This window comes from Heptranchias perlo, chromosome 42 (genome assembly GCF_035084215.1).
Source record: "Heptranchias perlo isolate sHepPer1 chromosome 42, sHepPer1.hap1, whole genome shotgun sequence".
In the NCBI taxonomy this organism is placed as follows: domain Eukaryota; kingdom Metazoa; phylum Chordata; class Chondrichthyes; order Hexanchiformes; family Hexanchidae; genus Heptranchias; species Heptranchias perlo.
The window spans coordinates 14,809,902-14,835,203 of NC_090366.1; the positions used below are offsets into that span (position 1 = coordinate 14,809,902).

At 49.0% G+C, this 25,302-nt stretch overlaps 1 protein-coding gene across 1 annotated transcript in view; it reads right to left on the minus strand.

Moving 5' to 3' along the window:
- Positions 1 to 9,562: 9,562 nt before the first annotated feature.
- Positions 9,563 to 25,302, minus strand: part of LOC137306255 (uncharacterized) — a 38,236-nt gene continuing 22,496 nt past the window's right edge. Inside the window, exons 4-10 of the mRNA XM_067975409.1 lie at positions 22,868 to 22,978; positions 19,905 to 20,015; positions 18,632 to 18,769; positions 15,023 to 15,145; positions 13,196 to 13,312; positions 12,585 to 12,710; positions 9,563 to 10,248 (exon numbers count right to left, since the gene is read on the minus strand). Of these exons, the coding sequence (XP_067831510.1) occupies positions 10,247 to 10,248; positions 12,585 to 12,710; positions 13,196 to 13,312; positions 15,023 to 15,145; positions 18,632 to 18,769; positions 19,905 to 20,015; positions 22,868 to 22,978 (728 nt within the window). The 3' untranslated portion in view covers positions 9,563 to 10,246. The remainder of the gene's footprint in view (positions 10,249 to 12,584; positions 12,711 to 13,195; positions 13,313 to 15,022; positions 15,146 to 18,631; positions 18,770 to 19,904; positions 20,016 to 22,867; positions 22,979 to 25,302) is intronic.

Below are 25,302 nucleotides of genomic sequence, written 5' to 3' on the forward strand. Positions count from 1 at the left end.
GTACTGAGGGAGCGCCGCACTGTCGGAGGGTCAGTACTGAGGGAGCGCCGCAGTGTCGGAGGGTCAGTACTGAGGGAGCGCTGCACTGTTGGAGGTGCCGTCTTTCAGATGAGACATTAAACCGAGGTCCCCGTCTCCCCTTTCAGGTGGATGTAAAAGGTCTCCCAGCCACTATTTCGAGGAAGAGCAGGGGGAGTTCTCCCCGGTGCCCTGCGGCCGATATTTAATCCCTTAAACCAACACCACTAAAAAAACAGATGATCTGGGTCATTATCACCTCGCTGTTTGTGGGATCTTGCTGTGCGCAAATTGGCTGCTGCGTTTCCTACATTACAACAGTCCAAAAAAGTAATTCACTGGCCGTAAAGCGCTTTGGGATGTCCTGAGGTTGTGAAAGGCGTTGTAGAAATGGGAGTTCATTTTCCTCACTGGCATTTCCTTCTGTAAGTTTTAGCAAATCTGTAAACACACATTTTCAAACACACATTTTCAAACAAAGTGCAGAAGGACTATTACAAATGGCTTCTAGGACAGTATGATGTTGAGAGGATGTACAGAGAAATCTGTACCTTGATCTAAACTGGAGTTTATATATAGCTGTTATTAAACTACTGATGTATTTATTTTTTCGCTTTTTGTTTTGAAGACTAAAACGCTTTATAAATCAGATTCGCGTGAGATATATATATATATATTTTTTGGTCAGGATTTTCCTGAATTGGAATAAATCGGCCTGGATTGGCTGCTGGGACCGTCGCTTTCCGCACTTGTCCGAAATAATCAGTGCGTTTCGATCTGCAGTCACCGGGGTCTCCTCCTGGGACCGGGAGCCGGAGGGGGAGGCCTGGGAATTAATGAGCAGCTCCTCCTGACTGAGGGGGGAAATGTCCTGGACAAATTCCAGGGAACAGAGATGCCAGAAGGCGGCCATGGTGTTGCTCTCAATGGACCAGCCTAAGCTTCTGACCAAGAGTGATCCCACACCCAAAGATGTTGATGGTGATTTTGTTGTGGGTTGGAGTGAGAAAGCTGGACTTTCTCGCAGAATCATACAGCGCAGAAGGAGGCCATTCGTGCCTGGGCCGGCTCTTTGAAAGAGCTATCCAGTTAGTCCCACACCCCCCCTGCCCTGTCCCCCCTGCTAATTCTCACCCCTTCAAGTATTTAATGGTCAATGCACGGGCCAATTAACTTGGCACAAATATTACCTGTCACTGGTCAGCCCGAGTCTGGCCGTCGTCCAGATCCTGCTTTAGGCGGCCCTCACACTTGAAGGGGCGGGGGGGGGGGGGGGGAAAAGAGCTGGACCGTTCGGTGGGTGATGTCGGGAAGCACTTCTTCACACAAAGGGGAGTGGGAATCTGGAACTCTCTTCCCCCCAGAAAAGCTACGGAGGCTGGGGGTCAATTGGAAATTTCAAGACTGAGATCGATAGATTTTTGTTGGGTGAGGGGATTAAGGGTTACAGAACCAAGGCGGGTAGAGGGAGTTAAGTTACAGATCAGCCAGGATTTAATTGAATGGCGGAACTGGCTCGAGGGGATGCTTCTGTTCCTGTGAAAGGGTCCAATAAATAAATTGGGAAGAATGCCTTTATAACAATTCGGAAACCAGCAAATAGGATGTAAGAGTTCGAATGTGTTTGCTGCGGTCTGTGCCTGCCTTTTGTAATATGCACTGTGTCGGGACTGCAATTATCTCTATTTGTATAAATGAGGTATCAACACATGCATTTTGTAAGATTTATAGTCTCTCTGGTTGGCTGATGTTTAACACCGAACTTTGCCCTGACCGTACAGGGTGGACAGAATCCCCTTTGCGTTATCAGAATGTTGTAACTGGTTGACTTTGTTAAAGTGGAGACTGCACAGGATGGACTGGTGGGGGTTAAAGGCCAGGAGTTGTCCATCTCCACAATGACCAGAACAAACCACAACGTGGAGATGGATTGCGCTCAGGATTGGGAGAGACTCCCGGACAGGACCCACAGTCAGGGTCGGCCGACTCTGGTTGGGACGTGTTCCTGGAGGTTTCATCACATGACCTCCCGCCCCCTCCCCCGACACTCTCCCGCCATCGGTCGCCCAACACGTCCATCTCACGCCAACTGGCAGGAGAACAGACTCTTCGTTACCTGATTTGGATGATTTCTTGACCATCGGTCAAACAGCCATTTTCTTCCCTCCCATTTGCAATAATTTTATAAAAATGTCCAAAGGAAATGAAAAAAAACGCCATTTTCTTTAACGCCCCAGTGATTTTTTCCCCCCCTGGAGTTTAATCTTTAATTCCTGGGGATAATCCTGGATGGTTGGGCAACCCTTACGTTCATCGGCTGGCTCGTAGAATGCTTCCCGGTGCCCCCTTTGGGATTGGAGTGGATTTGTTCTGGCTCTTCCTCCGAGGCCGGGAAATTCCGGGATGTTCAGGGTTTTGAACTGTGTGCCTGTAATCTTAAAATCGTGCCGTCATATCTCCCACTGGATATATTCGCACCTGTATCTGTAAATAGATGCCCTCTGTCCCAGATTGCATGTCGTCTTTGTAAAATATTGTCCCATTTAACCTTTATATAATAAAGTACGTGAGACTGACAGTCCATGCCGAGTTATATGCACCTTGCTCCACGGTGACTGGGAACCTTCTTATTTACGATTCGTTCTCAGGATGTGGGCATCGCTGGCGAGGCTGGCATTCATCGCCCCGCCCCCTAGTTGCCCTGAGAAGGTGGTGGCGAGCCGCCTTCTTGAACCGCTGGTAGTGGGTTTGCTACAACTGAGGGACTTGCTGGACCCACTTCAGGGGGCAGTAAAAGAGTCAACCACAACAGTGTGGGGACTGGAGTCACATATAGGCCCAGACCGGGTAAGGACGGCAGGTCTCCTTCCCGAAAGGGACATCAGTGAACCCAGCTGGGTTTTCATGACAATCCGACGGTCACTTTTACTGAGACCTACTTTCCATTAAAAACTGAATTCACACTCTCAAACTGCCCACAGTGGAATATGAACTCACACAGTCTCTGGATTATGAGTCCAGCAGCAGAGCCACTACATTATCAACTGGGTTTGTCTGCCTTAACCTCACTGCACTTTTACAGCTGACGGACTTTACAGTCTTGAGTTGGATTTGAACCGACATCCCAGAAATGGAAAGTCAGCTGAACGCAGTCCCCAAGGCCTCTGCTGTTGTTCATTGATACGGTCAGCCGTGGCTCAGCTCTCTCCCTCTCTCTCTCTCTCGCCTCAGAAGGGCATGGGTTAGAGTCTCCCACTCCAGAGACTTGAGCCCCATAATCCAGGCCGACATTCCCAATGCCAGTACTGAGGGAGCGCCGCACTGTCGGAGGGTCAGTACCGAGGGAGCGCCGCGCTGTCGGAGGGTCAGTACTGAGGGAGCGCCGCACTGTCGGAGGGTCAGTACTGAGGGAGCGCTGCACTGTCGGAGGGTCAGTACTGAGGGAGCGCCGCACTGTCGGAGGGTCGGTACTGAGGGAGCGCCGCACTGTCGGAGGGTCGGTACTGAGGGAGCGCCGCGCTGTCGGAGGGTCGGTACTGAGGGAGCGCCGCACTGTCGGAGGGTCGGTACTGAGGGAGCGCCGCACTGTCGGAGGGTCGGTACTGAGGGAGCGCCGCACTGTCGGAGGGTCGGTACTGAGGGAGCGCCGCACTGTCGGAGGGTCGGTACTGAGGGAGCGCCGCACTATCGGAGGTCAGTACTGAGGGAGCGCCGCGCTGTCGGAGGGTCAGTACTGAGGGAGCGCCGCACTGTCGGAGGGTCGGTACTGAGGGAGCGCCGCACTGTCGGAGGGTCAGTACTGAGGGAGCGCCGCACTGTCGGAGGGTCAGTACCGAGGGAGCGCCGCACTGTCGGAGGGTCAGTACTGAGGGAGCGCCGCACTGTCGGAGGGTCAGTACTGAGGGAGCGCCGCACTGTTGGAGGTGCCGTCTTTCAGATGAATCGTTAAACCGAGGCCCCGTCTGCCCCTCTCAAGCGGATGTAAAAGATCCCACGGCCACCATTGGAAGAAGAGCAGGGGGGAGTTCTCCCCGGGTCCAATATTTATCCCTGAACCAACATCACTAAATCAAATGACCTGCTCATTCTCACATTGCTGTTTGTGGGATCTTGCTGTGCGCAAATTGGCTGCCGCGTTTCCTACATTACAACAGTGAGCACACTTCCAAAAAAAAAGTGCTTCGTTGGCTGTAAAGCGCTTTGGGACGTCCTGAGGTGGTGAAAGACGCTGTAGAAATGGGAGTTCTTTCTTTCGTTGGGACGGCTGCAGTACTTGGTGTCTCCCAACAGATGTTGCTGTTGCCGAGCAGAAAAACTTTCGACGCAGCATCAACTGTTGGAAGAGGAAGTGTGGTGACGAGAGGAGCAGTGGACCTGCCACGAGGTTCGATAAGGACAGGAATTTGAATGAAACCACTTGATCTCTCGCAGTGTCGCGAATGGATAAAAGTTTTTAAAAAAAGATTCCTCCTGTAATTTTCTCTATCTGCATTTATATATCGCCTTTAACACTGTAAAACGTCCCAAGGCCCTTCACAGGAGCGTAAATCAGACATAATTTGACGCCGAGCCACATGAGGAGATATTAGGACAGGTGACCAAAAGCTCGGTCAAAGAGGGAGGTTTTAAGGAGCGTCTTAAAGGAGGAGAGAGAGGCGGAGAGGTTTAGGGAGGGAATTCCAGAGCTCGGGACCCAGGCAGCTGAAGGCACGGCCGCCAATGGTGGAGCGATGGGAATCGGGGAATGGGCTAGAGAGAGGTGGGAGAGGTTTAAAGAGGGAATTCCAGAGCAAAACAGAGTCGACACGGATACATTTTAATTGAACGATTAGTAATCAAATAATCAACAATATTGCGGGGGAGACCGGAGCTAGAATCAAAATTATAGAAAGGTTACAGCACGGAAGGAGGCCATTCGGCCCATCGAGTCTGTGCCGGCTCTCTGCAAGAGCAATCCAGCTAGTCCCACTCCCCCGCCCTGTCCCCGTAACCCTGCAAATTTTTTCCCTTTCAAGTACTTATCCAGTTCCCTTTTGAAGGCCATGATTGAATCTGCCTCCACCACCCCCTCGGGCAGTGCATTCCAGATCATAACCACTCGCTGTGTAAAAAAGTTTTTCCTCATGTCGCCTTTGGTTCTTTTGCCAATTGCCTTAAATCTATGTCCTCTGGTTCTTGACCCTTCCGCCAATGGGAACAGTTTCTCTCTATCTGCTCTGTCTAGACCCTTCATGATTTTGAATACCTCGATCAAATCTCCTCGCAACCGTCTCTGTTCCAAGGAGAACAATCCCAGCTTCTCCGGTCTATCCACGTAACTAAAGCCCCTCATCCCTGGTCCCATTCTGGTAAATCTCCTCTGCACCCTCTCTAAGGCCTTCACATCCTTCCTAAAGTGCGGTGCCCAGAACTGGACACAATACTCCAGCTGTGGTCAAACCAGTGTTTTATAAAGGTTCATCATGACTTCCTTGCTTTTGTACTCTGTGCCTCTATTTATAAATGATGTGGAGATGCCGGTGATGGACTGGGGTTGACAATTGTAAACAATTTTACAACACCAAGTTATAGTCCAGCAATTTTATTTGAAATTTACAAGCTTTCGGAGGCTTCCTCCTTCCTCAGGTAAATGTCAGGAACTCCTCGAAGCCTACGCATTTATAAATCACAGAACAATACATGGCGATTACAGACAGTCTTTGCAACTGCCCGTTGCCAAGGCAATCACCGTGTTCAGACAGAGAGGTGTTACCTACAGAGCCCCCGAATATACAGTCAAAAAAAAAACACAAACAGAAAAAAAAACAGAGAGAGGCAGAAACATCCGGAAGGCAGAGAAAGCCAGCAAATGACCCGTTATATTAAAAACAGATAGCTTTTGTTCGCTGGTGGGGTAACGTGTAGCGTGACATGAACCCAAGATCCCGGTTGAGGCCGTCCTCATGGGTGCGGAACTTGGCTATCAATTTCTGCTCGACGATTTTGCGTTGTCGTGTGTCTCGAAGGCCGCCTTGGAGTACGCTTATCCGAAGGTCGGTGGCTGAATGTCCCTGACTGCTGAAGTGTTCCCCGACTGGGAGGGAACCCTCCTGTCTGGCGATTGTTGCGCGGTGTCCGTTCATCCGTTGTCGCAGCGTCTGCATGGTCTCGCCAATGTACCATGCTCTGGGGCATCCTTTCCTGCAATGAGGTAGACAACGTTGGCCGAGTCACAGGAGTATGAACCGTGCACCTGGTGGGTGGTGTCCTCTCGTGTGATGGTGGTATTTGTGTCGATGATCTGGCATGTCTCGCAGAGGTTATCGTGGCAGGGTTGTGTGGTGTCGTGGACGCTGTTCTCCTGAAAGCTAGGTAATTTGCTGCGAACGATAGTCTGTTTGAGGTTGGGTGGCTGTTTGAAGGCGAGTAGTGGAGGCGTGGGGATGGCCTTAGCGAGGTGTTCGTCGTCATTGATGACATGTTGAAGGCTGCGGAGAACATGGCGTAGTTTCTCCGCTCCGGGGAAGTACTGGACGACGAAGGGTACTCTGTTGGTTGTGTCCCGTGTTAGTCTTCTGAGGAGGTCTATGCGATTTTTCGCTGTGGCCCGTCGGAACTGTCGATCGATGAGTCGAGCGTCATATCCCGTTCTTACTAGGGCGTCTTTCAGCGTCTGTAGGTGTCCATCGCGTTCCTCCTCGTCTGAGCAGACCCTGTGTATTCGCAGGGCCTGTCCATAGGGGATGGCCTCTTTGACGTGGTTAGGGTGGAAGCTGGAAAAGTGGAGCATCGTGAGGTTGTCCGTGGGCTTGCGGTAGAGTGAGGTGCTGAGGTGCCCGTCTTTGATGGAGATTCGTGTGTCCAAGAAAGAAACTGATTCTGAGGAGTAGTCCATGGTGAGCTTGATGGTGGGATGGAACTTGCTGATGTTATCATGTAGTCTCTTTAGTGATTCTTCGCCGTGGGTCCATAGAAAGAAAATGTCGTCGATGTATCTGGTGTATAGCGTTGGTTGGAGGTCCTGTGCAGTGAAGAAGTCCTGCTCGAACTTGTGCATGAAAATGTTGGCGTATTGGGGTGCGAATTTGGTCCCCATGGCTGTTCCGTGTGTTTGGGTAAAGAACTGGTTATCGAAGGTGAAGACATTGTGATCCAGGATGAAGCGGATGAGTTGTAGGATGGCGTCCGGAGATTGGCTGTTGTTGGTGTTGAGTATTGATGCTGTCGCAGCGATTCCGTCATCGTGGGGGATACTGGTGTAGAGTGCCGAGACGTCCATCGTGGTGAGAAGTGTTCCTGGTTCAACTGATCCGTGGGTGCTGAGTTTTTGTAGGAAGTCTGCAGTGTCGCGACAGAAGCTGGGGGTTCCCTGTACGATGGGTTTCAGGATGCCCTCGATGTATCCAGAGAGGTTCTCACACAGGGTTCCGTTGCCTGATACGATAGGACGTCCGGGTGTGTTGGCTTTGTGTATCTTTGGGAGGCAGTAGAAGTCTCCCACGCGGGGAGTACGTGGGATGAGAGCGCGTAGGATGCTTTGAAGGTCTGGATCGAAGGTCTTGATCAGTTTGTTGAGCTGGTGGGTGTGTTCTTTGGTCGGATCTGCGGGTAACCGTCTGTAGTGTTCCTGGTTGTCCAGTTGTCGGTATGCTTCTTTGCAATAGTCCGTTCTGTTCTGTATGACGATGGCTCCTCCTTTGTCCGCTGGTTTGATGACGATATTTATAAAGCCCAGGATCCCGTATGCTTTTTTAACCGCTTTCTCAACCTGCCCTGGCACCTTCAACGATTTGTGCGCATATACCCCCAGATCTCTCTGTTCCTTTTAGAGTTGTGCCATCTAGTTTATATCGCCTCTCCTCGCTCTTCCTACTGAAATGTATCACTTCGCATTTTTCTGCGTTAAGTTTCATCTGCCACGTGTCCGCCCATTCCACCAGCCTGTCGATATCCTCTTGAAGTCTATCACTATCCTCCTCACTGTTCACTAGGGGCAATAAATATAAGATAGTCACTAACAAATCCAATAGGGGATTGCGGAGGGACCTCTCCACCCAGGGAGTGGTGAGAATGCTCGATTTGTTTGCCTGTTGGTGTATTTGAATTCCTGACTTGGATTTTTGAACTGATTCAGGGGTCGCTGTTGAAATTTTCTGGAGAAAGTTTCGAACCAAATGTTTAAATGCTCATTTCCCACCAATGTTTTCACCTCTCTGTGGATCTGTTCGATCACTTGTCACTTGCTCTTTCAAACTTTTCAATTGGCTTCTGATCCTGGTTTTCATCTGCCGCTGATTGGTTCATGGTATCGTCGTAGGTTCAGCGCAGAAGGTGGCCATTCGGCCCATTGTGCCTGTGCTGGCTCTTTGAAAGAGCTATCCAATTAGTCCCACTCCCTCCCCCCCCTGCTCTTTCCCCCATAATCCTGCAAATTTTTCCCCTTCAAGTATTTATCCGATTCCCCTTTTGAAAGTTATTATTGAATCTGCTTCCACCGCCCTTTCAGGCAGCGCATTCCAGATCAGAACAACTCGCTGCGTAAAAAAACATTCTCCTCATCTCCCCACTTTTGCCAATTATCTTAAATCTGTGTCCTCTGGTTACCGACCCTCCTGCCACTGGAAACAGTTTCTCCTTATTTACTCTATTAAAACCCTTCGTGATTTTGAACCCCTCGATTAAATCTCCCCTAAATCAAGTTATAGAGTCATAGAAGTTTACAACATGGAAACAGGCCCTTCGGCCCAACATGTCCATGTCGCCCAGTTTATACCACTAAGCTAGTCCCAATTGCCTGCACTTGGCCCATATCCCTCTATACCCATCTTACCCATGTAACTGTCCAAATGCTTTTTAAAAGACAAAATTGTACCCGCCTCCACTACTGCCTCTGGCAGCTCGTTCCAGACACTCACCACTCTTTGAGTGAAAAAATTGCCCCTCTGGACCCTTTTGTATCTCTCCCCTCTCACCTTAAATCTATGCCCCCTCGTTATAGACTCCCCTACCTTTGGGAAAAGATTTTGACTATCTACCTTATCTATGCCCCTCATTATTTTATAAACTTCTATAAGATCACCCCTTAACCTCCTACTCTCCAGGGAAAAAAGTCTCAGTCTAAATATCAGTCTCAGCCTTATGTGGAGAGACTGGAGAAGCTGGGGTTGTTCTCCTGAGAGCAGAGAAGGTTAAGGGGAGATTTAATAGAGGGGTTTCAGCAAGCCACCGCTCTTGGCTTGAGGAATGTTCTAGAATTTCCTGACAGCCTAATTTTTTCGTCCGAGGGCTGCCTGAATCTAGGACAAATTTCGTGCTTATGAAAGGGAGAGGAGGCCATTGTTGAGAAATGGACTTCCCATGCACTCCTAGACAAGGAATGCGATGGGTAAAGGTCCCTCTCGACTATCCCCGTGATACATCTCAACTCCAACTCCAGGGGTACAGGACTACCCCCCCGTTCCCATATCAACCATCCTTGTGTCCTCTTCAAGAAGACCAATTGGAGAGATTTTTCTTTTACTCTTGACTGCGTTTAAGGCAAACCAAATTCAATTCAACAGACAGCTTTGGTGAGGACGCTTTTATTCCAAATGATTTTGGCAAAACAACCAGAGGGGGGGAGATGAGGAGAAATCATTTTTACGCAGCGAGTTGTTCTGATCTGGGATGCGCTGCCTGAAAGGGCGGTGGAAGCAGATTCAATAATAACTTTCAAAAGGGGAATTGGATAAATACTTGAAAAGGAAAAATTTGAAGGTCTACAGGGAAAGGGCAGGGGGGAGTCGGACTAACTGGACAGCTCTCACAAAGAGCTGGCACAGGCATGATGGGCCGAATGGCCTTTTTCTGCACTGTACGATTCTATGATTTGAGCTGGAATCAAATGCTGGTCTCAGAGGTGAGAGGGCAGTGCGTTAACCCACCGCTAAACACGAATCTTCAACTGTAAACTATGGACTTGCTGCACGAAGCTTAAGGATTTCCCAGAGATATTAGTTTCTGTAATCACTCAAATAAAATTTTGGTTATTTCAGTGAACACCCCTGTGATACGTTCACCTCTGAATCCAGCGTTGGAAACATTCATCAGTGCTCTCAGACTGGACCAGTCCAGGGAAAATGGGGAGAGAAAGATCAATATAATGTTCCTCAGTTTTATATCACCATCTCAATCGTATCTAAATCTTCATCTAAGGGCCTTGGAGTTCGTCTCAAGATCTGGTCCCAGGGTTGGATCATCAGTCAGAAAATTCTGTTTTAAAATAAAAGGACAAAATGTTGGCATTAAAATTGAGGGAGGGCCATACCAATCAGATTCAGGCTCTGTATCTAACCCTGTACCTGACCCTGGGAGTGTTTGATGGGACAGTGTAGAGGGAGCCTTACTCTGTATCTAACCCTGTACCTGCCCTGGGAGTATTTGATGGGACAGTGTAGAGGGAGCTTTACTCTGTATCTAACCCGTGCTGGACCTGCCCTGGGAGTGTTTGATGGGACAGTGTCGAGGGAGCTTTACTCTGTATCTAACCCTGTACCTGCCCTGGGAGTGTTTGATGGGACAGTGTAGAGGGAGCTTTACTCTGTATCTAACCCTGTACCTGCCCTGGGAGTGTTTGACGGGACAGTGTAGAGGGAGCTTTACTCTGTATCACTGGATACAGCAAAGGTTATGGGCCCCGACAACATCCCAGCTGTAGTGCTGAAGACTTGTGCTCCAGAACTAGCTGCGCCTCTAGCCAAGCTGTTCCAGTACAGCTACAACACTGGCATCCACCCGACAATGTGGAAAATTGCCCAGGTATGTCCTGTCCACAAAAAGCAGGACAAATCCAATCCGGCCAATTACCGCCCCATCAGTCTACTCTCAATCATCAGCAAAGTGATGGAAGGTGTCGTCGACAGTGCTATCAAGCGGCACTTACTTACCAATAACCTGCTCACCGATGCTCAGTTTGGGTTCCGCCAGGACCACTCGGCTCCAGACCTCATTACAGCCTTGGTCCAAACATGGACAAAAGAGCTGAATTCCAGAGGTGAGGTGAGAGTGACTGCCCTTGACATCAAGGCAGCATTTGACCGAGTGTGGCACCAAGGAGCCCCAGTAAAATTGAAGTCAATGGGAATCAGGGAGAAAACTCTCCAGTGGCTGGAGTCATACCTAGCACAAAGGAAGATGGTAGTGGTTGTTGGAGGCCAATCATCTCAGCCCCAGGGCATTGCTGCAGGAGTTCCTCAGGGCAGTGTCCTAGGCCCAACCATCTTCAGCTGCTTCATCAATGACCTTCCCTCCATCATAAGATCAGAAATGGGGATGTTCGCTGATGACTGCACAGTGTTCAGTTCCATTCGCAACCCTTCAGATAATGAAGCAGTCCGAGCCTGCATGCAGCAAGACCTGGACAACATCCAGGCTTGGGCTCATAAGTGGCAAGTAACATTCGCGCCAGATAAGTGCCAGGCAATGACCATCTCCAACAAGAGAGAGTCTAACCACCTCCCCTTGACATTCAACGGCATTACCATCGCCGAATCCCCCACCATCAACATCCTGGGGGTCACCATTGACCAGAAACTTAACTGGACCAGCCACATAAATACTGTGGCTACAAGAGCAGGTCAGAGGCTGGGTATTCTGTGGCGAGTGACTCACCTCCTGACTCCCCAAAGCCTTTCCACCATCTACAAGGCACAAGTCAGGAGTGTGATGGAATACTCTCCACTTGCCTGGATGAGTGCAGCTCCAACAACACTCAAGAAGCTTGACACCATCCAAGATAAAGCAGCCCGCTTGATTGGCACCCCATCCACCACCCTAAACATTCACTCCCTTCACCACCGACGCACTGTGGCTGCGGTGTGCACCATCCACAGGATGCACTGCAGCAACTCGCCAAGGCTTCTTCGACAGCACCTCCCAAACCCGCGACCTCTACCACCTAGAAGGACAAGGGCAGCAGGCGCATGGGAACAACACCACCTGTACGTTCCCCTCCAAGTCACACACCATCCCGACTTGGAAATATATCGCCGTTCCTTCATCGTCGCTGGGTCAAAATCCTGGAACTCCCTTCCTAACAGCACTGTGGGAGAACCGTCACCACACGGACTGCAGCGGTTCAAGAAGGCGGCTCAACACCACCTTCTCGAGGGCAATTAGGGATGGGCAATAAATGCCGGCCTCGCCAGCGACGCCCACATCCCGTGAACGAATAAAAAAAAAAAAAAATCTAACCCTGTACCTGCCCTGGGAGTGTTTGATGGGACAGTGTAGAGGGAGCTTTACTCTGTATCTAACCCTGTACCTATCCCTGGGAGTGTTTGATGGGACAGTGTAGAGGGAGCTTTACTCTGTATCTAACCCGTGCTGTACCTGCCCTGGGAGTGTTTGATGGGACAGTGTAGAGGGAGCTTTACTCTGTATCTAACCCTGTACCTGACCCTGGGGTATAATTATTACTTATATTACACAGCTCCAATCAGACATTGGCCTGAATGGGGAGACTTTGTCTGCACACAGTCTTTGCCAAAGGGGCTATTGCAGTGAATGTTCTGTTATATGAAGTGTAAGTTACTGATAATTATACTCACACTGAATTGGTGCCTTGCACCTTTTAAGGTAAAAATGCATGGCTAATAACAGCAGCAACAGAATCCCGAGAAGGCAGATTCCGGAGATGGCTGAAGCGCTCAGTGTATTCTGATCCGAAGTTGCGTCTGGGAAAACAGGAAAACGGAACAGGTTAATGAGGGAGTCAGACTGTGAGAGGTGTCGACACTAACAGGGGGTCTTAAAGGAGGAGAGAGAGGCGGAGAGGTTTAGGGAGGGAATTCCAGAGCTCAGGGCCCAGGCAGCTGAAGGCACGGCCGCCAATGGTGGAGCGATGGGAATCGGGGGGATGGACGAGAGGCCAGAATTGGAGGAACGCAGAGATCTCGGAGGGTTGTGGGGCTGGAGGAGGTTACAGAGATAGGGAGGGGGGGCGAGGGGGCCGTGGAGGGATTTGAACACGAGGATGAGAATTTTAAAATCGAGGCGTTCCCGGACCGGGAGCCGATGTCGGTCAGCGAGCACAGGGGGTGATGGGTGAACGGGACTCGGTGCGAGTTAGGATACGGGGGGGGGGGGGCAGGGGACAGAGTTTGGGGACCCAGTGCTCCACTGTTAGATTCCCCAGGCTGCCCGGTCCCCACAGACTTACCGTCATCCCTCTGGGTGACCTTGGGACCACCACTCGCCCTGAATGTTGCAGGGGCATTGACTTCAGTGACTCCAGCTGTTCCCTGGACTGGGCAGATGTTTTGGCACCTGCGTCTCCCTGTAAAGTAAGGCAGTGAGAATGACTGGTGAATTTTGGCAGGGCTATGGTGACAGAGCAGGGGAGCGGGACTAATTGGAAAGCTCTTTCAAAGAGCCAGCACAGGTACGATGGGCCGAATGGCCTCGTTCTGTGCTGTATGATTCTATGAAAAGAAACAAATTGCATTTCTATAGTGCCTTTAATGACATCGCAAAGCGTTTTACAGCCAGTGAAATACTTATTTTTGAAGTGTGGTCACTGCTGTAATGTAGGAAACGCGGCAGCCAATTTATGCACAGCAAGATCCCACAAGTTGCAAAGTTGGTTGAGGGACAAACATTAACTAGAACACTGGAGAGAACTCCCCCTGCCCTTGTTTGAAATAGTGGCCGTGGGATCTTTTCCCTAAGAGGGCAGACGGGGCCTCGGTTTAACGTTTCATCCGAAAGACGGCACCTCCGACAGTGCAGCACTCCCTCAGTACTGACCCTCCGACAGTGCAGCACTCCCTCAGTACTGACCCTCCGACAGTGCGGCGCTCCCTCAGTACTGACCCTCCGACAGTGCAGCGCTCCCTCAGTACTGACCCTCCGACAGTGCGGCGCTCCCTCAGTACTGACCCTCCGACAGTGCAGCACTCCCTCAGTCCTGACCCTCCGACAGTGCGGCGCTCCCTCAGTACTGACCCTCCGACAGTGCGGCGCTCCCTCAGTACTGACCCTCCGACAGTGCGGCGCTCCCTCAGTACTGACCCTCCGACAGTGCGGCGCTCCCTCAGTACTGACCCTCCGACAGTGCGGCGCTCCCTCAGTACTGACCCTCCGACAGTGCGGCGCTCCCTCAGTACTGACCCTCCGACAGTGCGGCGCTCCCTCAGTACTGACCCTCCGACAGTGCAGCGCTCCCTCAGTACTGACCCTCGGACAGTGCGGCGCTCCCTCAGTACTGACCCTCCGACAGTGCAGCGCTCCCTCAGTACCGACCCTCTGACAGTGCGGCGCTCCCTCAGTACTGACCCTCGGACAGTGCGGCGCTCCCTCAGTACTGACCCTCCGACAGTGCGGCGCTCCCTCAGTACCGACCCTCTGACAGTGCGGCGCTCCCTCAGTACTGACCCTCCGACAGTGCGGCGCTCCCTCAGTACTGACCCTCCGACAGTGCGGCGCTCCCTCAGTACTGACCCTCCGACAGTGCAACGCTCCCTCAGTACTGACCCTCCGACAGTGCAGCGCTCCTACAGTACTGACCGTTCGACAGTGCGGCGCTCCCTCAGTACCGACCCTCCGACAGTGCGGCGCTCCCTCAGTACTGACCCTCCGACAGTGCAGCGCTCCCTCAGTACTGACCCTCCGACAGTGCGGCGCTCCCTCAGTACTGACCCTCCGACAGTGCGGCGCTCCCTCAGTACTGACCCTCCGACAGTGCGGTGCTCCCTCAGTACTGACCCTCCGACAGTGCGGCGCTCCCTCAGTACTGACCCTCCGACAGTGCGGCGCTCCCTCAGTACTGACCCTCCGACAGTGCGGCGCTCCCTCAGTACTGGCACTGGGAAGTGTCGGCCTGGATTATGGGGCTCAAGTCTCTGGAGTGGGGGCTCGAACCCACGACCTCCTGACTCAGAGTCGAGAGAGAGAGACAGCCACTGAGCCAGGGCTGATATTCCTGTGTGATTTGCTGAAAGGGAACCCTAACTCTATTGTACACACGGTGGAAGGAATTATTACTCACTTGGCACCTTCACACTCATCTCAGCCGAGAACCTGCCACGTCCCTTGTCACTGTAAGCTGCTACACGGAAATAGTATATTGTTCCTGGATTTAGAGATCTCTCTCTTAACGTAGTATTGGTTACTGCGTGAAATGGTGTAAATATAAAACAGTTATCAGCTTGGCTCGGCTGTGACAGACTGGCACGGTGTAGAGTACAAGAACGCAAAGCCCCTGCTCACAGCAAAAGTGGGGGGTTCTCCCAGAGCATTGGAAAATTCTCCAACCTCAACCAAAAACAGACCACCTGCCGATCCGTCTCAATCCTCTTTGTCAGACTTTGCCGGAGGAGACTGACAGTTCCGTTTGCCGAATTAACACCAGTCATTTTGTAAAACGCGAGGGATGTTAGTGCTGAGAGAACGGAACTTTAATCAGTTCAGGCCATCAAACACTCCCAGGGCAGGTACAGGGTTAGATACAGAGTAAAGCTCCCTCTACACTGTCCCATCAAACACTCCCAGGGCAGGTACAGGGTTAGATACAGAGTAAAGCTCCCTCTACACTGTCCCATCAAACACTCCCAGGGCAGGTACAGGGTTAGATACAGAGTAAAGCTCCCTCTACACTGTCCCATCAAACACTCCCAGGGCAGGTACAGGGTTAGATACAGAGTAAAGCTCCCTCTACACTGTCCCATCAAACACTCCCAGGGGCAGGTACAGGGTTCGATACAGAGTAAAGCTCCCTCTACACTGTCCCATCAAACACTCCCAGGGTCAGGTACAGGGTTAGACACAGAGTAAAGCTCCCTCTACACTGTCCCATCAAACACTCCCAGGGCAGGTAGAGCAGAGATGAACTTTGTTTCCTGTAACACGGATCTCCTCTCACTCTCTAACCTTTTCACTTTTTAAGTTTTCATTCATTTGTGGAACCAAAGCAAATTTGAAATTTAAAATCTCCCGTCCTTTCCCTATTCTTCATTTGATATTGACGACAATCTTGCCACAGAGTCCCAGGTACGGTCATGTCGTGCTTGTTTTACTGGAGCAGTCATTCACAGATTGTGCGTTCAAAGCCCACCGTGGGCTGTTTGAATTTTTGAATTGATTTTTTATTTAAAAATCTGGAAATAAAAAGCTTCTCTCTGATTGTTGAAAAAACCCAACTGATTCACTGATGTCCTTTCGGGAAGGGAACCTATCGTCCTTACCCGGTCTGGGCCTCTACGTGATTCCAGTCCCCACACTTAACTGCCCCAGGATTTGGAGAGTTTTCGAAACCAGCAAAGGATGAACAAAAAATTGATAAAGAGGGAGAAAATAGAATATGAGAGTGAACTAGCAAGAAATATAAAAACAGATTGTAAGAGCTCCTACAAGTGTGTAAAAAGGAAGAGATTAGCAAAAGTAGACGTTGGTCCCTTAGAGGCTGAGACAGGAGAAATTATAATGGGGAATAAGGAAATGGCAGAGACGTTAAACAAATATTTCGTATCTGTCTTCACAGTAGAAGACAAAAGGCCTACCAGAAATAGTGGGGAACCAAGGGTCTAATGAGAGTGAGGAACTTAAAGTAATTAATATTCGTAAAGAAAAAGTACTGGAGAAATTAATGGGACTAAAAGCCAATAAATCCCCTGGACCTGATGGCCTACATCCCAGGGTTCAAAAAGAGGAGGCTGCAGAGATAGTGGATGCATTGGTTTTGATCTTCCAGAATTCCCTAGATTCTAGAACATTCCCAGCGGATTGGAAGGTGGCAAATGTAACCCCGCTATTCAAGAAAGGAGGGAGAGAGAAAACAGGGAACTACAGACCAGTTAACCTGACATTAATAGTAGGGAAAATGCTGGAATCCATTATTAAGGAAGTGGTAACAGGGCACTTAGAAAATCATAATATGATCAGGCAGAGTCAACATGGTTTTATGAAAGGGAAATCGTGTTTGATAAATTTATTAGAGTTTTTTGAGGATGTAACTAGCAGGGTAGATAAAGGGGAACCAGTGGATGTCGTATATTTGGATTTTCAAAAGGCATTCGATAAGGTGCCACATAAAAGGTTGTTACACAAGATAAGGGCTCATGGGGTTGGGGGTAATATATTAACATGGATAGAGGATTGGTTAAAGGACAGAAAACAGAGAGTAGGGATAAACGGGTCATTCTCAGGTTGGCAGGCTGTAACTAGTGGGGTGCCGCAAGGATCAGTGCTTGGGCCTCAGCTATTTACAATCTATATTAATGACTTAGATGAAGGGACCGAGTGTAATGTATCCAAGTTTGCTGACGATACAAAGCTAGGTGGGAAAGTGAGCTGTGAGGAGGACACAAAGAGTCTGCAGAGGGATATAGACAGGTTAAGTGAGTGGGCAAGAAGGTGGCAGATGGAGTATAATGTGGGGAAATGTGAGGTTATTCACTTTGGTAGGAAGAATAGAAAAACAAAATATTTTTTAAATGATGAGAAACTATTAAATGTTGGTGTTCAGAGGGATTTGTGTGTCCTCGTACAAGAAACACAAAAAGCAATTAGGAAGGTAAATGGTATGTTGGCCTTTATTGCAAGGGGGTTGGAGTACAAGAATAAGGAAGTCTTGCTACAATTGTACAGGGTTTTGGTGAGACCACACCTGGAGTACTGTGTACAGTTTTGGTCTCCTTATGTAAGGATGGATTTTCTTGCCTGAGAGGTGGTGCAACGAAGGTTCACTAGATTAATTCCTGGGATGAGAGGGTTGTCCTATGAGGAGAGATTGAGTAGAATGGGCCCACACTCTCTGGAGTTTAGAAGAATGAGAGGTGATCTCATTGAAACATACAGAATTCTGAGGGGACTTCACACGGTAGATGCTGAGAGATTGTTTCCCCCGGCTGGAGAGTCCAGAACGAGGGGTCATAGTCTCAGGATAAGGGGTCGGCCATTTAGGACTGAGATGAGGAGGAATTTCTTCACTCAGAGGGTTGTGAATCTTTGGAATTCTCTACCCTGGAGGGCTGTGGATGCTCAGTCGTTGAGTATATTCAAGACTGAGATCGATGGATTTTTGGACTGTCGGGGAATCGAGGGATATGGGGATCGGGCGGGAAAGTGGAGTTGAGGTCGAGATCAGCCATGATCTGATTGAATGGCGGGGCAGGCTCGAGGGGCCGAATGGCCGACTCCTGCTCCTATTTCTTATGGTCTTTGAAGTGGGTCCAACCGGACACTCAGTTATATCAAAGCTCGTGCCAGCGGTTGAAGAAAAAGGCCACCTCCTCAGGGGACGGGGCGATAAACAGGAACAGGAGGAGGCCATTCAGCCCCTCGAGCTTGTTCCACCATTCAATGAGATCATGGCTGATCTGGACCCGAACTCCATTTATCTTTGACACCTTCAACTAAAATCAAATCTATCGATCTCTGTTTTGAAATTTCCAATTGATCCCAACCTCAACAGGTTTTTGTGGGAGGGAGGGAGGGGCGGGTTTTCCAAATTTCCACCTTCCCCTTGCCAGCGACGCAAAGAGAAAAGAAAGCTTGGTCAATGTGAAAGCATGTGCTGAAATTAAGGGGAGATTGGATATTCCGACATAACAAGTTCCATTCAAATTCCTTTGCACAGTTCAATGATACGGGCCCTTACTGTTCATCTGATTCCATTGGGAAGCCCCCGATCTCCACTCCAACAGATACCCAATGATACCATCACTTTCAGGGGGGGTAAAGGCATCTGGAAATGTGGTTGTAGCATTGAACAAAATGTCTGGGGAAGCTGGAGTTCCTGTGAAGAGAGAGAGAGGGAAGTCAATTTCGACGCGGCCTCTCGCAAAAATTCCCAATTCTACGGCACCTCTCACCAACTCGGGACGTCCCGAAGCGTTTTACGACCAATGAAGTACTTTTTTTTTCGAAGGGTGCTCACTGTTGTAATGCAGCAAACGCGGCAGCCAATTTGCGCACAGCAAGATCCCACAAACAGCACTGTGATAAATGAGCAGATCATCTGTTTTTTTTATTGATGTTGGTTGAGAGATAAACACGGGCCGCAGGACACCGGGGAGAACTCCCCCCTGCTCTTCTTTGAAATAGTGGCCGTGGGATCTTTAACATCCACCTGAGAGGGGCAGATAGGGCTTCACATTAACCTCACATCCAAAGAACTTCACCTCCGACAGTGCGGCGCTCCCTCAGTACTGACGCTCCGACAGTGCGGCGCTCCCTCAGTACTGACCCTCCGACAGTGCGGCGCTCCCTCAGTACTGACCCTCCGACAGTGCAGCGCTCCCTCAGTACTAACCCTCCGACAGTGCAGCGCTCCCTCAGTACTGACCCTCCGACAGTGCGGCGCTCCCTCAGTACCGACCCTCCGTCAGTGCGGCGCTCCCTCAGTACTGACCCTCCGACAGTGCAGCGCTCCCTCAGTACTGACCCTCCGACAGTGCATTATATCCCACTCCAGTCTATAACCCCACTGATATCTACACGCTGTACAGTGTCAATATCCCACTCCTGTCTATAACCCCACTGATATCTACACACTGCACAGTGTCAATATCCCACTCCTGTCTATAACCCCAGTGATATCTACACACTGTACAGTGTCAATATCCCACTCCTGTCTATAACCCCACTGATATCTACACACTGCACAGTGTCAATATCCCACTCCTGTCTATAACCCCACTGATATCTACACACTGCACAGTGTCAATATCCCACTCCTGTCTATAACCCCACTGATATCTACACACTGCACAGTGTCAATATCCCACTCCTGTCTATAACCCCACTGATATCTACACCCCATGTGATAACAGGTGCACCATTACAAGGCAAGTATGACACTTCCTGCACTCTCCAGGGTCCCTCTGACACCGTGATGGGAAATAAAGTGAGAATGAAGGAGCTGAACTTACCCTCCAGGGAAGTGTTCACATCCTCCAATGTGGCCGTGGTCTCGGACGGCCTGGGAATCGTCACTGTCTCGCTCGTATTCACAGAATGGCTCACTGGGACGGATGGTGTAACTGAAGATAGAGAGAAACAGTTCAGCAAAAACAAGTTAATCTTCACATCGGAACAGAGGAACAGGAGGAGGCCATTCTGCCCCTCGAGCCTGTTCCACCATTCAATTAGATCAAAGAAAGAAAGTCAATATTGATTTCCCAAATAAAAGATGATATCAATCAGACCGAGGATTGTGAGACTGTGGAATGTATCGGAGTTAGTGACAGGGCAGAGACCACCTCAACATTGCAGGATCGGTTAATCGGAAGGCAATGAGAGAGTCAGAACACTCCTACCTGTAGCCCCACTGATATTGACACACTCAACAGTGTCAATATCCCACTCCTGTCTATAACCCCACTGATATCTACACAATGTGCAGTGTCAATATCCCACTCCTGTCTATAATCCCACTGATATCTACACACTGTATGATTTCAATATCCCACTCCTGTCTATAACCCCACTGATATCTACACAATGTGCAGTGTCAATATCCCACTCCTGTCTATAACCCCACTGATATCTACACAATGTGCAGTGTCAATATCCCACTCCTGTCTATAATCCCACTGATATCTACACACTGTATGATTTCAATATCCCACTCCTGTCTATCACCCCACTGATATCGACACACTGCACAGTGTCAATATCCCACTCCTGTCTACACCCCCACTGATATCTACACACTGCACAGTGTCAATATCCCACTCCTGTCTATAATCCCACTGATATCTACAAACTGTACAGTGTCAATATCCCACTCCTGTCTATATCCCCACTGATATCTACACACTGTACAGTGTCAATATCCCACTCCTGTCTATATCCCCACTGATATCTACACACTGTACAGTGTCAATATCCCACTCCTCTCTATACCCCCACTGATATCTACACACTGTACAGTGTCAATATCCCACTCCTGTCTATATCCCCACTGATATTGACACACTCAACAGTGTCAATATCACACTCCTGTCTATAATCCCACTGATATCGACACACTGTACAGTGTCAATATCCCACTCCTGTCTATATCCCCACTGATATCTACACACTGTACAGTGTCAATATCCCACGCCTGTCTATATCCCCACTGATATCTACACACTGTACAGTGTCAATATCCCACTCCTGTCTATACCCCCACTGATATCTACACACTGTACAGTGTCAATATCCCACTCCTGTCTATATCCCCACTGATATCTACACACTGTACAGTGTCAATATCCCACTCCTGTCTATATCCCCACTGATATCTACACACTGTACAGTGTCAATATCCTCCTCCTGTCTATATCCCCACTGATATCTACACACTGTACAGTGTCAATATCCCACTCCTGTCTATACCCCCACTGATATCTACACACTGTACAGTGTCAATATCCTCCTCCTGTCTATATCCCCACTGATATCTACACACTGTACAGTGTCAATATCCCACTCCTGTCTATATCCCCACTGATATCTACACACTGTACAGTGTCAATATCCTCCTCCTGTCTATATCCCCACTGATATCTACACACTGTACAGTGTCAATATCCCACTCCTGTCTATACCCCCACTGATATCTACACACTGTACAGTGTCAATATCCCACTCCTGTCTATATCCCCACTGATATCTACACACTGTACAGTGTCAATATCCTCCTCCTGTCTATATCCCCACTGATATCTACACACTGTACAGTGTCAATATCCCACTCCTGTTTATACCCCCACTGATATCTACACACTGTACAGTGTCAATATCCCACTCCTGTCTATATCCCCACTGATATCTACACACTGTACAGTGTCAATATCCTCCTCCTGTCTATATCCCCACTGATATCTACACACTGTACAGTGTCAATATCCCACTCCTGTCTATACCCCCACTGATATCTACACACTGTACAGTGTCAATATCCCACTCCTGTCTATACCCCCACTGATATCTACACACTGTACAGTGTCAATATCCTCCTCCTGTCTATATCCCCACTGATAACTACACACTGTACAGTGTCAATATCCCACTCGTGTCTATACCCCCACTGATATCTACACACTGTACAGTGTCAATATCCCACTCCTGTCTATACCCCCACTGATATCTACACACTGTACAGTGTCAATATCCCACTCCTGTCTATATCCCCACTGATATCTACACACTGCACAGTGTCAATATCCTCCTCCTGTCTACATCCCCACTGATATCTACACACTGTACAGTGTCAATATCCCACTCCTGTCTATACCCCCACTGATATCTACACACTGTACAGTGTCAATATCCTCCTCCTGTCTATATCCCCACTGATATCTACACACTGCACAGTGTCAATATCCAACTCCTGTTCATACCCCCACTGATATCTACACACTGTACAGTGTCAATATCCCACTCCTGTTTATACCCCCACTGATATCGACACACTGTACAGTGTCAATATCCCACTCCTGTTTATACCCCCACTGATATCGACACACTGTACAGTGTCAATATCCCACTCCTGTCTATAACCCCACTGATATCGACACACTGTACAGTGTCAATATCCCACTCCTGTTTATACCCCCACTGATATCTACACACTGCACAGTGTCAATATCCCACTCCTGTCTATAACCCCACTGATATCTACACACTGTACAGTGTCAATATCCTCCTCCTGTCTATATCCCCACTGATATCGACACACTGTACCGTGTCAATATCCCACTCCTGTCTATAACCCCACTGATATCTACACCCCATGTGATAACAGGTGCACCATTACAAGGCAAGTATGACACTTCCTGCACTCTCCAGGGTCCCTCTGACACCGTGATGGGAAATAAAGTGAGAATGAAGGAGCTGAACTTACCCTCCAGGGAAGTGTTCACATCCTCCAATGTGGCCGTGGTCTCGGACGGCCTGGGAATCGTCACTGTCTCGCTCGTATTCACAGAATGGCTCACTGGGACGGATGGTGTAACTGAAGATCGAGAGAAACAGTTCAGTAAAAACAAGTTAATCTTCACATCGGAACAGAGGAACAGGAGGAGGCCATTCTGCCCCTCGAGCCTGTTCCACCATTCATTTATGTGAAAAGAACGAAAGTCAATATTGATTTCCCAAATAAAAGATGAAGTCTTAACGCGCATCAAGGTAGATAAATCTCCGGGACCTGATGAAATGTATCCCAGGACGTTATGGGAGGTTAGGGAGGAAATTGCGGGTCCCCTAGCAGAGATATTTGAATCATCCACCGCTATAGGTGAGGTGCCTGAAGATTGGAGGGTAGCAAATGTTGTGCCTTTGTTTAAGAAGGGCGGCAGGGAAAAGCCTGGGAACTACAGACCGGTGAGCCTGACATCTGTAGTGGGTAAGTTGTTAGAGGGTATTCTGAGGGACAGGATCTACAGGCATTTGGAGAGGCAGGGACTGATTAGGAACAGTCAGCATGGTTTTGTAAGAGGAAAATCATGTCTCATGAATTTGATTGAGTTTTTTGAAGGGGTAACCAAGAAGATAGATGAGGGCTGTGCAGTAGACGTGGTCTACATGGACTTCAGCAAAGCATTTGACAAGGTACCGCATGGTAGGTTGTTACATAAGGTTAAATCTCATGGGATCCAAGGTGAGGTAGCCAATTGGATACAAAATTGGCTTGACGACAGAAGACAGAGGGTGGTTGTAGAGGGTTGTTTTTCAAACTGGATGCCTGTGTCCAGCGGTGTGCCTCAGGGATCGGTGCTGGGTCCGCTGTTATTTGTTATTTATATTAATGATTTGGATGAGAATTTAGGAGGCATGGTTAGTAAGTTTGCAGATGACACCAAGATTGGTGGCATTGTGGACAGTGAAGAAGGTTATCTAGGATTGCAACGGGATCTTGATAAATTGGGCCAGTGGGCCGATGAATGGCAGATGGAGTTTGATTTAGATAAATGTGAGGTGATGCATTTTGGTAGATCGAATCGGGCCAGGACCTACTCCGTTAATGGTAGGGCGTTGGGGAGAGTTATAGAACAAAGAGATCTGGGAGTACAGATTCATAGCTCCTTGAAAGTGGAGTCACAGGTGGATAGGGTAGTGAAGAAGGCATTCAGCATGCTTGGTTTCATTGGTCAGAACATTGAATGCAGGAGTTGGGATGTCTTATTGAAGTTGTACAGGGCATTGGTGAGGCCACACTTGGAGTACTGTGTACAGTTCTGGTCACCCTATTATAGAAAGGATATTATTAAACTAGAAAGAGTGCAGAAAAGATTTACTAGGATGCTACCGGGACTTGATGGTTTGACTTACAGGGAGAGGTTAGACAGACTGGGACTTTTTTCCCTGGAGAGTAGGAGGTTAAGGGGTGATCTTATACAAGTCTATAAAATAATGAGGGGCATAGATAAGGTAGATAGTCAAAATCTTTTCCCAAAGGTAGGGGAGTCTATAACGAGGGGGCATAGATTTAAGGTGAGAGGGGAGAGATACAAAAGGGTCCAGAGGGGCAATTTTTTCACTCAAAGGGTGGTGAGTGTCTGGAACGAGCTGCCAGAGGCAGTAGTAGAGGCGGGTACAATTTTGTCTTTTAAAAAGCATTTGGACAGTTACATGGGTAAGATGGGTATAGAGGGATATGGGCCAAGTGCAGGCAATTGGGACTAGCTTAGTGGTATAAACTGGGCAACATGGACATGTTGGGCCGAAGGGCCTGTTTCCATGTTGTAAACTTCTATGATTCTATGATACTATGATTGTGAGACTGTGGAATGTATCGGAGTTAGTGACAGGGCAGAGACCACCTCAACATTGCAGGATCGGTTAATCGGAAGGCAATGAGAGAGTCACAACACTCCTACCTGTAACCCCACTGATATCTACACACTGTACAGTGTCAATATCCCACTCCTGTCCATAACCCCGACTGACATCTAAACACTGTACAGTGTCAATATCCCACTCCTGTCTATACCCCCACTGATATCTACACACTGTACAGTGTCAATATCCCACTCCTGTCCATAACCCCGACTGACATCTAAACACTGTACAGTGTCAATATCCCACTCCTGTCCATAACCCCGACTGACATCTAAACACTGTACAGTGTCAATATCCCACTCCTGCCTATAACCCCACTGATATCTACACACTGTACAGTGTCAATATCCCACTCCTGTCTATAACCCCGACTGATATCGACACACTGTACAGTGTCAATATCCTACTCCTGTCTACACCCCCACTGATATCTGCGCACTGTACAGTGTCAATATCCCACTCCTGTCTATACCCACACTGATATCTACACACTGTAAA